This window comes from Leucoraja erinacea, chromosome 30 (assembly GCF_028641065.1).
Source record: "Leucoraja erinacea ecotype New England chromosome 30, Leri_hhj_1, whole genome shotgun sequence".
NCBI lineage: Eukaryota > Metazoa > Chordata > Chondrichthyes > Rajiformes > Rajidae > Leucoraja > Leucoraja erinaceus.
Genome location: NC_073406.1, coordinates 11,324,100 through 11,339,293, shown reverse-complemented (window position 1 = coordinate 11,339,293; position 15,194 = coordinate 11,324,100). Strand labels below are relative to the sequence as shown.

General features: G+C 39.3%; 1 protein-coding gene across 9 annotated transcripts in view; it reads left to right on the top strand.

Annotated features, from left to right (window-relative positions):
- Window positions 1-15,194, top strand: part of LOC129711635 (eukaryotic translation initiation factor 4 gamma 3-like) — a 189,340-nt gene that overhangs the window by 16,991 nt on the left and 157,155 nt on the right. For all 9 annotated transcript variants that reach the window (XM_055659431.1, XM_055659429.1, XM_055659426.1 and 6 more), the window contains one exon: window positions 12,553-12,634. Coding sequence is in view for 6 of the 9 variants with exons in the window: in XM_055659426.1 (XP_055515401.1) it covers window positions 12,553-12,634 (82 nt within the window). In the remaining 3 variants the exon portion in view is untranslated. The remainder of the gene's footprint in view (window positions 1-12,552; window positions 12,635-15,194) is intronic.

Here is a 15,194-nt window from a genome sequence, read left to right as displayed (position 1 = left end):
ATAGAAACATAGAAATTAGGTGCAGGAGTAGGCCATTCAGCCCTTCGAGCCTGCACCGCCATTCAATATGATCATGGCTGATCATCCAACTCAGTATCCCGTACCTGCCTTCTCTCCATACCCCCTGATCCCCTTAGCCACCAGGGGCACATCTAACTCCCTCTTAAATATAGCCAATTTCAACCAATGGAATGGAGCAAAGCTGAATCTAATCATGAATGTTTGTAATCAAAAAGCAATTTCGGAGTGCCAATAATGAGGTTTTTCCTGTACTTTACCCCCCCCCCCCCCCCCCCCCCCCCCCCCCCACGCATTCAATCCATCTCCCCTCAACCTCCTCCCAACTCTTAGTGGCTCTCCAACAGCGCAGCCATTCCTGCCTATTAGGTTCCCATTGTGATGAAGAACACGCAGGCATAGCAAGTGGAAAAAGGATTTATTAAAGTTTACAATGTGAATGACTCTTAAAATATAACAACAATTTAAATGTTAAAGATGAGATTTATTAAGTTCTTTCTTGTCTCCTCGACATAGACTACAAGACCTACACCAAACCCAAACCAATTAGGAGCAGACGAGGGCATTCGATCCAATTTGTGATCCCAGCTACAAAGACAGATGTATACAGCAATTCGTTCTTCCCCCGCACAATTAAAGCATGGAATAATCTCCACCCAACTATAGTTACCCAACCAGATGCAACTAAATTTAAAGTAGCTCTTTCTTCCCAATAACCCTTTCTGGCTTAAGCCCTCCCTTCACCACCTCCAGTTTAAATTCCATTTGGAATATTTTGGTGGACCAAGAAACCAAGAACCAAGCTCACTGATACTCATCTGAACATCAAGCAGCTTTTAACGAAGTGTGACACCGAAAGGCCTGATAAAACAACTGAGGCTATTTTGAATCAAGGGGTCGGGAAATGGGATTTCTCTACTGGTTAGAGGAATATCTTGCATAGAGGGATATGGTTGTCTCTTTTGTGTTTTAAGGTCATTCATTTCAGAAATTGCTGCAGGAATTTTTCAGGGCAGTATTTTGAGCTTAACCATCTTTTGCTGCTTCTTCAAAGACATTCCATTCAGTGTGAGATCAGAAATGGGGATGTTTATAGAATATTCTAATGTTCAATTCCATTCACAGCTCATTACAAAATGGAGTAGTTCATTTTTGCATGTAGCAAGACTTAAATAACATTCAGGCATGAGTGCAAATAACATTTTATGAAGGACAGATTGTGTTTGACAAATCTGAAAGTTTGGAGGCATGTAACTTGCAGGATAGAAAAGGAGGAGCAAGCATTATATTTAGATTTTCAAAATGCATTTAAGGTCTCAGCCAAAAGGTTTTGGATTTATAGTGTTATACAGCAAGGAAATTTGTCCTTTGCAGACCCATATTCCAATCAGACTTCTTCCGTCTGAAGAAGGGTTTCGGCCCGAAACGTTGCCTATCTCCTTCGCTCCATAGATGCTGCTGCACCCGCTGAGTTTCTCCAGCTTTTCTGTGTAACCTTCCAATCTACACTTCCATTTGCCTGCCTGTGTTCCATATTCTTTTGAGGTTTTTTTTTTAAATTCATGTGCTGGTCCAAATGCCCGTTAAACATTATAATTGTTTCTACCGCATCTGAGGGCAGCTCATTCCATATCATGTGAAAAAGGTTGCTCCTTTTGTTCCATTAAATCTTCCCTCGACGTCTTTTGGTCCAGAGAAAACACTCCCAGTCTATTAGATCTGAAAGTTCTGAAATGTTAAGGTTTGTGGAACCAAGGGCGGGGCATTGGGTGGGATGGCTAGTGGTGGGGGAAAATAAGTGGGAGACCAGATGCAGCACAGGGAGGGGTGGTTTGGGGGGGAAAAAAACAATTGTGGGGGGGGGGGGGGGGGGGGGGGGGGGGGGGGGGGGGTGAGAGGTTACCTGAGATTGGAGAATTCAATTGGATTATAAGCTACCCAAGCAGAATATGAGGTGCTGTTTCTCCAGTTTGCATGTGGCCTCACTCTGGCAATGGAGGTAGCCCAGGACAAACAGATCAGTAAGGGCATGGGAAGGAGAGTTAAAATGGTTCATGGTCCAGTAGGCCTTTGTGGACCGAGCGCAACTGTTCAGCGAAACGGACGCTGAGTTTAAGTTTGGTCTCGCCAATGTATATAATATTGTTTGGCCTAACCAACGATTTGTTCAACTGTAACATGACATCCCATGTCCTGTACTCAATGTCGCAATTGATGATGGCAAGCATACTATATGCTGTTTTCACCACTCTGTTTCAACAGAAAATGAAGACCAGAGTAAATGAGTTAATTTCAGTTTGGCAAACCACATTAAATATCACTGATATTTTTCCTGGGGCCAATCACAAATTGTGTGTAAGGCTGGTGTTATTAAATCGTCTTTTCCTCTCAGCTTGCTGATGAGACCAAGTTTGGAAAATTAAGCTGGAGGGGAATACAGCAAATCTGAGAAAGTGGGCACACTGTATCAGTGGTCATGAAAATAATAACTGAAGCATAATATGAGAAAATGTGAAGTTACACACTATGGTAGGAGAATATAAAAAGTAATATTTTGTAAACTGAGAAACTAGACGGTGTCAGTTAATAGAGGGGGCTGGCTTCTGGCTGTGAGGAAGTAAGTAGACAGGTACAGCTTGTGGTTAGAAATTGGAGTTGTCCTTTATTGCTGGGATGATGGAGTCGGATATAAGATAGACTTGCTCTGTGTATTAGTGAGACCTTGTTTGGAGGACTGAATGGTTTCAGAATGCTAAAGCTGTGCTGTTTTGGCTTTTGTGCCAAAGCGAAGGTCAGCTAAAACAAGTTGTAAATTTGGGACATTTCTTTTACAAAGTTGTGCCAGTTAGCAGCTTCGGGATATTGTAAACTCATTTCACTTATGACTTCTAGTCAACAGCAAAGAACCAATTTGTTTGTTGGAGTTATTGTTTTCTGGACGCTTAATGTCACTTTTTTTGTAGAATTTTTGTTCTAGTTTATATTTTAGATCCCCAACCTATTGAGATTCAAATTTATAATTGTTATTCATAACTTCATATTTATTGGAAGTTGAAGCTGTGAAAAACTGACAGTTTCTACAACTGAGAAAGCAGTAGTTTAATTATGAAAATAATTAGATCTCAAAGATGGCTCTCAGTAATTCCATTTTTTTTTTATTTACTTCTCCCCCTTCCCTACCTCAGTCCCAACTCTAACCATGGACTGTTACACAAATTTGGCCACACTGTAAACTTAGAGGCATGACTAAATTGAAAGTTTATTTTCTAAGCTAACTTTGTTTTCTCAGATAACTTTGTTTTGCATGTAGCAATCTTGACAAGGAATTCAAGTAGCACAGCTTTTTGTTCACCAAGGTGACATTTTGCCTTCTTACTAGCCTGCTGATTAAACTGAAAATATTTCCTGACAAAATGTTTGAGTGAAATGCTGTTGTATATAAGAACTGAACTTCAATTTAAATAAACCCCTGGGATCACGTTTAATATGAGGTCAGCACAATGGCACTGCAGATTGTGCAGCTGTCTCGCAGGTTTGAATCTGTTCTTTGGTGCCATCTGTGTGAAGTTTGGACATTCTCCGTCTCTGCATGGGATTCCCCCGGTGCTGTAATATCCTAAAGGCTTACTCGTGACCCACTGAGATCCTCCACCACTTTGTTTTATATTCATGTTAGATTAGTTAGCTGCTGTTTGATGGCTGAGGAGAGGAGGGCAGGGAATCAAGGTACTTAATGGGCATGTGAGAGAATAGGTTTCAGTTAAATAAGTAGGAGAATGGGAATGATGGGATTGCTTAGTGAACCAGCAAAGTTGATGATGCAGATGGACTCCTTTGTCATAATGATATATGAGAAGTAATATAAAATGTGAGCAGAAATTGATCTATTAAAGAGTACCAATTTCAAAACTACCTCTTTGTAGTACTGCACAACCATTGCAATTGGAGTTAAGAGACCGGAGATTGAAATGGTTCCTCAAGATCGAGCCTGACATCTGTCAGGAGCCCAATGCTGGATGAACATATTCTTCGGCATTTGGGGCAGTTTGTTGCTCAGGGGCACGGATACACACATTTGTCCCTTTCACCTGCTGCTATCCGTCCCTGTTGACTTGTTAGGCCTTAAACTGGCGTGTGCCTTAATGGAACAGAAGGCACAAAATCAATTTAAATAAACTATTCCTGGGTTCTGGTTTAATGAGGTCAGCTCAATGCAGTGCTGCCTGCACTGCATTGAGCAGTTTGCAGCATGTCCCATTAAACCATTGTTGTTGATGGTTTTCTGCTTCTGGCCATGTTCTGACCAGTGGTGAGCTTGTGCGTGAGAAGGTTTTCAGTAATGTGGATGAGGTGACCTTGCATTGTTTATTTCTCAAGAACAAGGCTTTGATGTTAATCGGTGCAGTTTCATAGTGAAATAATGAACAACTGCAGATACTTAGAGGATGCCTTTGCTGTTCCAGTGACCCTTCCATTAAATCCACAGGATGCAATGCAAATGCTCCTGGTGAAAGTCCTTATGGATCTTAACATGACATTGGTCAAGCATCCACATTTTTGCTTCAGTAGTGGGGAATCAAGTTGGCAGCCCTGCAAGACAAGATTTTGGACTTCTGAAATTCTCGTAATACTTGTTGCAGAATGTTGGCCTCCACAGAGGGCAGTCAAGGCCAAATCACTGGATGGATTTAAGAGAGAGTTAGATAGAGCTCTAGTGGCTAGTGGAATCAAGGGATATGGGGAGAAGGCAGGCATGGGTTATTGATTGGGGACGATCAGCCATGATCACAATGAAGGGCCGAATGGCCTGCTCCTGCACCTATTTTCTACGTTTCTATGTTTCTAATAAAGAAAGCAACAATGGCACTGGGTCAACTGTACTAAACGATGGGGGAGATGACTGCCAAGGCACAAACAAGTGCTCCATGTACAGTGCTGGTCCATTTGAGCGATGTCTAGCTGAGCTTGGGGAGCTGTTTGGAAGCCTTTTTGAGTTTGTGGTAGTCAAAGACAGGCCACAAGCCATTTAAGAGATCCAGCATAACTTGATGATCTTGTTCAAAGTGAACAGCAGGTATCCACAAACTGAAGGTTCTTGGGTAGGAAGTAACTGCAGATGCTGGTTTGCATTGAAGATAGACACAAAATGCTGGAGTAACTCAGCGGGACAGACAGCATCTTTGGAGAGAAAGTATGGGTGATGTTTCAGGTCGAGACTGAAGAAGGGTCAGAAGAAGGGTTTTGACCCGAAGCGTCACCCATTCCTTCTCTCTGGAGATGCTGCCTGTCCCGCTGAATTACTCTAGCATTTTGTGTCCATCTGAAGTTTTTTGGGTATGAGTTTTCTGCACAGTTAATAACAGACACTGAAAACGGGTGATAGATCTTCTCAAACGTGGTGAGTGATGGTAAGCTTGTAAATGTCAATCTTTTTTTATCTTAGTCTGGATGTGGAATATGTCAATCTTGGATCTTTCACTCAGGACAGTGGAGGTCATATTGTAGTGCAGCAGCATGGTAACAAAGTTTAAGCTGAGTCAAGATGTTGGAGATGATCAATGGAACCTTATAACTTAAGGAATTAATCATCATATCAGGTCAATAAAGGCAAGGAGCAGTCCATTACTTTTTTTGTGATGCTTTCTTGGATTTGCTTGGCCATAAAGATCATATTGGCCGTGCCCAGGATGAACAAAACCACACAGTGTTTCTGGGAAGATCTTGTCACAAATGGGAAGCAAGTGGTTGAGAAAATTGAGGACCAAGAACTTTCCAAAAGCAGATTGGAGGGAATTCCTCCCCTAGTTCTTATGGTCAGATTTGTTTCACCTCTTGTAGAGCGGTCACATTCTTGATGTTGTCTTTTTCCAGAGGCAGAAAATCAACCGGTGAGGTAATAATGTAAATAGAAAACAGCTGACACAATAGACGACGGCAAGTCTAACCATCATGCTTAGTCGTTTTTATGATCAGGAGGGGTTTTGTGCAATGTAGTTGGCTCCTTGGGCTAACCTGGTAGCCTGAACAAAATTGAGCCCAGTCTCATGCACCAATATTCCCCGCTGGTTTTTATGTTGCAAATGTGTCAGTGGACTTTGGCTTTCAGTTGGTGGTATTCTGACATCTTTCACTGGATTCATGAATGATTTTGCAGCGTAAAAAAAACTGCTCATTTTTCAGTCATACCGAATGGAAACTGCCTCTTTGTCCCAACTTGCCCATGCCGATTAACATGCCCCATCTCCAATAGTCCCACCTGCCTGCATTTAACCCATATCCATTGCCATGTGAAACAATAGTCTGAACATATTCATCTCGGATGTCACCCTGGAGTCTTGGGCTGGATTTTTATAGCAGAATGTGTTCATCACAGTTGGACCAAGGAGGGCATACCTGCTCGAAAGCATCTTAGTTTTATCCTTCCTCCACATCATTCTCGAAGATAGTTCTGTTCCAGAAAAATTCGGGAAAATAACCTTGTCATTCAAAGAGTCAGGAAGATACCATGGTCAGAGTGAAACCTTCATCATAGTCCAGAATTGGAGCCTGGGCTGTGATTACAACACATTTATTTTGGATGAGGTGTAGATGAAATGTGATCAGATAAGGGTACTTCAGGGAGTGCAGTAGTGCTCTTGTTCCTGATGACTGCAGTCACTCTTTCTAACTATTGTTTTCAAAGTTCACTTTGAACTGAAGAAGGGTTTCGACCCGAAACGTTGCTTATTTCCTTCGCTCCATAGATGCTGCCTCACCCGCTGAGTTTCTCCAGCATTTTTGTCTACCGTCAATTTTCCAGCATTTGCAGTTCCTTCTTATTCACTTTGAACCCATCTGGATTTGAGGAAACTAATTAAGGCTCACAGAGCAGTGCAGCTGGGAACTTAAAAGTTTATTAAAATCTGACCAAACTGGATAAATAAATAATATAAATATAAACATTACTAGTAATATGACAAATGGTGTTACACAATATTTCTAAATGAATTGGATAAAATCTAAAAGTTTTATACTTGTACAGAATACAGGAAATTCTGACCTAATCCCTAATTATAATTCCTTCCTTTAACTACCTATTCCACTCAGCCTCTCCATTACTCGCTTTTGCTGTCAAATGGTGTGCAATTACCTTGCAAGCTATCCGTTAACTCAAAATATTTCTTAACCTTTAACTCTAGATGATTTTTAGTTAGAGCTCACCTTCGCAATCACTGTTTTGTATAATCCAAAATTAACACCTATGACAATTTGGTTGATACAACCTTCCCTTCTGTTTGTGCTATCTCCATCCTGTTTGGCTAATTGTAAGGATGTTTAATGTCCAACTATTAGCCCAACAAAAATGCTTTGGAGATAAGTTTTAGCTTCATCAGCAGACTAAATTAGTACTTTCTCTAATGATCACACTTGCTAAAGTCTGCTGAGGACAGAGCTACATATATCAGTGTTATTTATGCAATGATTTGTTACTACATGTTGCAGGAATCCAGAAGAAAAACTTGTGTTTGCATAAACAAATACTTCAGGATTTCCTTTACAACTTAGTCTGTTTGAAATTTTCAGCACTGTTGAATTCCCCACAATACATGGGAATAGGAATTGCACACAATTTTATTGATCAATTTTTTTAGACCACTGAGTTGTGTTCTTGCTGAATGCGCCTGACCGTACAGTTTAGCAGACTTGTGTGCAAAATTCTCTGTTTAATTTCCCTTTCTCGAAGAAAGTATGCATCTCTGCTGACCTCCCTTCAGTAATCCTCCTCAGCCAGATTATCATTTGTGGCAAAGATCTGCAACAGTTTTAAAGTATTTATGTTGTGATAACCCTGTATCAAATGACTGCAGAAAAGAGAATATTATTTTTGTGTTCAACAATGATAGCATTAATATAATTTAATGTGTTTTCTTGGGTTTCTCTCTTTTGGTGTTACAATTTGAATTGGTTTAAACAAGGAATGCACAACATATAGTCTGTGGACCACAATCGTTTGGATGGATATTTTCCCATGTCTAACCCAAAGCTCTGACAGTGCAAAGAAAGCAATGTGTGCATTGATTCAAAGCTGCAATTAGAAGTTATCCATCTGGTAATTGCGATTAAAAAGTGGACTTGACCGTATTTTGGTTTGGACTGTTGCATGCTGTTCTGGTCTCCCAAATACAGGAAAGATGTGGAGGCGTTGGAAAGGTTGCAGAGGAGGTTGACCAGAATGATGCCTGGATTAGGCGACATTAGCTACAAGGTGACGTTGGACAGACTTGGAATATATTCTCAGGATAGTCAGGGGTTGAGGAAAACCTGATAGTGAAGTATATAAAATTATGAAAAACATAGATAAAGTAGCCAGAACATTTCCCACGATGGAAATATCAAATACTAGACGGCATAGTATTAAGGTGAAAGGGGCGATGTGATGTTTAAAGTGGTGCGGAGCAATTTTTTTACGCAGGGTGGGGAGTACCTAGAATGCATTGCGGTGGAGGCAGATATGATAGTGGCATTTAAGAGACTTTGGGATAGGCACATGGATATGCAGGGATATAGATTATGTACAGGCAGCTAAGAGTTTGTATCTTGTTCGGCAGAGACATTGTGGGCCGAAGGCTCCCGTACTTGTGCTGAGAATTGTGGGAATAATTCATAGAGCACAGAACAGTTCAGCACAAGAACAGGACATTTGCCTACAATGTCTGTGCCGAACGTCATGCTAAGACCAACTCTTATCTGCATGCACATAATCCATATCCCTCCATTCACCGCATATCCATATGCTTATCCAAAAGTCTTTTAAATGCTGCTATCATATCTGCCTCCACCACCACTCTGGCAACGCGTTCCAGGCGCTCACGGCCCGCTGTGGTAAATAAATAAATAAATAAATAAATAAATAGATGGATAAATAGACATAGGCATGTAAATACATCTTGCCCTGCACAGCTCCTTTAAACTTTGCTCCTCTCACTTTAAAACTATGCCCTCTAGTATTTGATTTTTCCTTCCTGGGAATAAGGTTCCAACTGTCTATCTCAAATAAATCAAGTCTGTCCAACCACTCCCTGTAGCTAGGACCCCATAATCTAGGCATCATTTGGTAAACCACCTCTACACCCTTTCCAAAGCTTCCACATCTTCTTGTAACTGAGCATCCAGACTTGTATGCAATATTCTAAATTCGGCCTAACTAAAGTCCTATTAAGCGGCATCATGACTACAGCATTGTATATGCCTAAAGTCCTATTAAGCTGCAGCATTCCATATGCTGTCTTTACTATTCTATCTACTTGTGTCGCGAATTTCAGGGAGTTGTCGACTTGGAGCCCAAGATACCTGTGTACATCAATGTGTGAAGGGGCATGCTATTTATTTAGATTTTCCTTTGCATTTGACCCCCACCCAAAGTGTAACACCTCACACTTGATCAGACTAAACTCCATCTGCTATATTTCTGCCCATTTCTGTAGCCGATCTATATCCCACCGTATAATTTGACGACCTTTCTCTCGGTCCGCGACTCCAGCAACCCAGATGTGACCTTGGTGTCAGCTGTAACGTGGATATTGCACTATTATAAAGACAAGGCTTTAAGCTGGTTTTGAAACGCATTGGGTAGAAGTAGCTATTAACAAGAGATGGTAAATAAACACGGACAAATGCCTGGCTTGTATATGCTGTAAAATCTTGAGATTAAAAATCAAAATTGCAGTTTAAACTGACATCATAGTTGGCACAGACATTGTGAGCCAAATTAACTATTTCAGTGTTGTACTGTTTATTCAAGGGAAGAAAATTAACATGGGGACAATGGCATGCAAAAGGATATCGGTAAAATTTGATAGAGTGCAAACTACTTTGCTGCCTTGCTAAAATCACAGGATTGAGCATGTTTAATTTGTAGCTGAAAATTGCAGGACCACAGACATTTAATTTGAGGTTTTAAATTACCTTTTAATAAATATACTAGTTTTTTAATCAACTTGGAGAGCAAGGAAGAAAATATAGGTATGAAACGAGTATCTGTTCAGCCAAATGTCTTTCAGCAAGATTCAGGATTATTGTGGAGCTACAGAATTGCTGCATTACCAAACCATCTTCATCTTTGCCAGTGACAATTATGTGAAGAATTGCTTGTTTATATTTTGTAAAGGAAAATGATGTCCCACTGATGATTTGAGCTTCTACAGCATAAAATACTGAATCTTAAGGATGTTCAGTATCTTGTGTCAGGGCTGGGAAATTACATCATAATTCATTTGAAAGAGATGGCAAAACAAATTTTGTATTTCTTTTCTAGGCAGCAGATGAAACTACTGGCTGCTCAGATACTAATCGATTATCAGTATTTTTCTGTATTCTAATGAGTTTTTACAATGAGTTAGTGGGACTGGCGTCACATTGTTTGCATGAACAATGAGCAGCGACTTGTTTATCAATTTCTTTGTGGTTAAGGTACAAACTTGTTTGCATTTTGACATCATGCACTCAACGAGACAGTCACAAATCTTGAGCATAATTTGGATGTTTGTGAAGGGCAGTTCATCTAGCACACTAGTGGAGTTTGTTGGGGGAAATATCTGCATATTGCCTCTAAATTAACTTGTCAATAACTTCTAGTTTTGAGCATTGTAAATGTAAAGCATGTTTAGAAGTTGATGCCGTGTATAGCACGGAAGTAGCTTGGAAATGATAACGGGTTGAAAAGAATTTGGTGATGGTGCACACACAAAGTGGCTATGTGGCTTTTGTGAGCAGGTTTTCCCTCTGGACGTTGCTGCCCTCCTTTTGATTTGAATGCTCAGTTCCAGTAAAGAAACAACTGTTGTCTTCAGCTTCCAGCCAAAGCACATATTTTCAGACAAGGTTGAAGCAATCGCAACAGCAGGATAGAGACCTTCTGACACTTTCCCAGTAAAGAGATTGTGTTCGCCCTGCAGTGCTGAGGCTTTAATTGCAACAAATACTGCAACAAAAGGAAATTTGCATAATTTCTAGTTATTTTAACTCCCAAAAGTTTGAGGTGACAAGTGGGAGTCAAGAATTGATCTTTTAGAAGTACCATACATTAAGTTGTGAGCACTTTTTTTGCTGTTCTGTCTCAACTAATGAAACTAGCATAATTAGCATACGAAGGAAAATCCTAAAGCAATAATGCACATCTCATATTTCCTAATTACTTAGGAGGAAGTCATTTGGCCAAATAAATCTATAAAGCCTCTCGGAGCAATCCCATTCCCAAGTTATTTCCTCATAACAGTGGCACAGCTAGTTGAGCTTCTGCCTCAGTGTCAGAGACCCGGGTTAGATCCTGACCTTGGGTGCTGTCTGTGGAGTTTGCATGTTTTCCCAGTGACTGCCTGGGTTTGCTCTGGGTGTTCCAGTGACCTGCCACATTCCAAAGATTTGTAGGTAAATTGGCCTCTATAAATTGCCCCTCGTGTGTAGAGAATGCATGAGCAAAGTGCAATAGGATAGAACTAGTGTGAACATATGATTTTGGGTTGGCGTGGGCTGATGGGTCGATTTCCATGCTGTATTCTAAAAACTAAAACAAACAAACTATTGTGCTGCACTTGGGCTTGATTCTCCAGCCACCCACGAACATTATGAGTAATTAACAGTAGCCATGAACAAGCGTACCTTTGGGATGTGGGAGAAAGTTGGAGCACTTGAAGGAAATCCCAGCAGTCACAGGGTGAATGAGCAATCTCCACAGAGACAGCACAAGATTGAACTTTAGTCACTGGAGCTGTGAGCCAATGGGGTCAAATAATTATTTCAAAAATGAAGCCCATTTCGAAATTGTCCGTAAGATGGTCATCAAAATGAGTGTATTTGAATTGTGTTAATTTAATTTTGCAAACCAGTGAATATCTACAAAATAATTTGTGCTTCTGGTTCAGTCAATCATATCAGCTTTTTAATACTATCTCCACGAATGATGGGGGACGTTAAGATGATTTTTAAGAAATTATGCTGCATCTTAAATAACTAGACCATTATTGACCTGTGTGGCAGAAATCTTTTCAGGGAGTAAATTATTAACAAGCTTTGATGTTATCTTGAATTACTAAAAATATTAATCATTCGGTTGCATTTGGCCCTGAGAAGTTATTTGGATTGCAAATCTGGTCTAGTTTTGCAAATGTTTTGGTTTAAAAAAACATTAACCCAAAAATGATACATTGTTTGTACCACCAAAGCGTATGAGTATGTGCTGGAAAACATAGCATGATTATATTCTATAACTACTTAACCAGATGGCCAGATATTTGACTTTTTGGCACTAATCCAGTAAGATGACTGCATTCAGTTGCACTGTGGTCAGGTTACCAGAGTGAGTGCAGTATTTGCACAGAGTTGAACGTTCAACTTCTATGACCATGGAGACTTGGTTTACCGTCATCAGGGAGCAGGACCGATTTAGCAGAGTCATATGATTACAGCTGGAAAGAACAGCGCTGTAATGAGCAGTCATAGAACTGAAAAAGATCTCCTTGAACATACAATTTTCCTTAACACCCCATTTTACTACAGAATTGCCAGAGGACCTGTACAGCAGACTATTGAAGATCGTATCTACCCTCCTCAAGCAGCAGTAGCCACGGTCCAGTATACAGTGAGTATGCTTTTAATCAGGCTTCTTGTTTGTGAAAATGTCCTGATAACCTCGGGCAAGATATCTGTTCTGTATGCCATGACCAAGCTGATGCAGTATGTAATGAACTAATCGTACTTTCTGCTTGATGTTGATCTGTTGCTTAACTGTTTTGAATCAATATTCAGTCTTTACATGGCTTTGGTGTATTCTTGGACATTAAATTTGGTGTTTTTTGTGCATGCAACTTGATATTATCCACAGTAATGGATTATTATAACCATTAAATATTTTATTTAGAAATGGCATTTGCATTGTACTGAATGTTCTTTGGAAAATGTAGCATTTAGTAAAGTTCAATTGAGAAATTACAGAATTGGTAGACTGTATTGTTGCTATTGTTTTAAGGCACTCAACATTAATTTTTTTTAAATGGTCTTTTGGAAATTTTCGTCCCCCACTCAGTTAATTGTCAAGTGAGGCTTTCGGTATTTGGGCAGTATTTTCTCCACCCACACCAAAACTGGTAATGGATGATAAAATTAAGGAATTGTATCTATCAGAATTCTTGCTGCAACAGAGTTTTATGTGATATTGTTTTTAATATTAATCCAGAGAATGTAGTGTTTTTCCGTGGATCACATGCTATCATCATGTGGGCGTTCTCTGAGTGCCGCTTTCAGTCTCATTCATTATTTTCAGAATTTTGTGTTTTAACTTGGCAGTCATTTCAAAGGAACAAGTTCATGTAACCTTGGTATTGGACCTTGTCCTACAATCTGAAAAATAGCTAACCATTGATCTCATCTTGTTCCTTATCCCATTTACATTCTTGCTCTCACTATCTCTTTAACCCCATTGGTTTTAATTTTGATAACATTTATTATGTAAATTTCTTATCAAATATATTACCATCAAAAATCCTCTTTAATCAGAATTTGCTCAAGTTGTCAGACGCAATTCGTCATTGACATCCATTTATAAGCTCAGTTCTGATTTTGCCTCATTCATGTGGGTTATTGGCCCTACACCCATTTCAGGGGAAGATTGAATGTTTTGGCCAGAACCTATGCAGATTCCATTCATCTCTGATGTTTTCCAACTTGATTACTGAAATACATGAAATATTCACGTAACACTGTTTTGTTTGTTTATTGTACTCTCTTTGACTACCCTTTTACTACTTGTCTATAGAAAAAACACGCTTTACTCTCTGCTCTTATTTTTGTTACTTAACTGATCTTTTTTTCACATTACAAAATTAACTGGCCCCTTTCTATTTAAATACTTTCACATAAGTTTTCTAAGTCCGGTGATATTGCCCACTGTGGCATAAATCCTTTGAACTGAAACATGGTCCACATGTCCCAACTTCCTTCTCCAGAACCAAATCAAGAACTGGTTTCTTTTTCTTTGGTTTGGAAAGAAGATTCTTACGCAAATTTCATATTCCACTCATCCTTTCCCTTTATGCTGTTACCATCCTTGTTTGCACTGGGATAATTTAAGCCTGCCATGATCATACTCTTGATTCCTACATCTTTGTTTAATCTGCCTTTAAATTGGCTCCCTTATATCGGTGACTTGTATAAGTGGAATAGTTGAACATAATACTTATTTTACAAATGTTGTACTCAATTACATCACCACTTTCCATTTTTGAATAATTTTAACAGCACTGCTAGCCTCCTGCATCAATTCTTCCTTTTCCTGTTTTTCTTGAGTCCCTTGTAGTCAAATAGTCCCAATCCTCTCCTTTGATTCGAGCTTCTGTTATTGTAACTGAACCACAATCCCTTGTGACATTTTATGCTAGCAGCTCACTATCTTATTTTCTATGCTTCAGTAATTTGATTACTTTATGCCTCTTCCACTTCTGAACTTTTCTTTTCACATTCTTTTGCATAGAAGGCCTCTACTCTTTCTCCGTTCTGTAACGTTCCAAGCTGTCAAATTTATTTAAATTCTTATTGTTAACCTTCCCACACTTCACGTATATACGGTCTGTAATGAACAGTTCTCCTTGACTTTAGAATTGAAACCATTATCTTTATTCTTCTGATACAATATTCCAAATGCATTAATTGATATCATAATTTATTTTATGCTAAAATAGTAGTTGGTAAATTGGTACCATAGCTGGAATTTTTAACTATTATCACTTAGCATCTCCATCAGATACTTGATCTTTTATCCTGCATCATTATCATTGTGAACCATGAAAGCTGGTTACTCTTTGTTACTGCCATTTCATGGGTAAAACCAATCAATGGCAAATTTTGCTCATTCAGTCTTGCTTTTAATAATTTCTAAATTATGTCTGCATGTTGATTATTAAAAATCTGACAATGGCGGCTTTCCTATGTGATCTTAAAGCTTAGGCTTCTGAGGAATACCTTGTTAAAATAATTTTTAAATTAAAACTGCTATTTTATAAAGTTTGGTCAAGGCTATAAATTTAGGCACATAGCTAATTGGGAATTCTGACTTATTGTTGTGATAAGATGCATGTGAAAGTATTTTCAAATTATGTTTTTGAATGATTTGTTGACATGATCTCAGTATATTGTTTCCTGTGTGA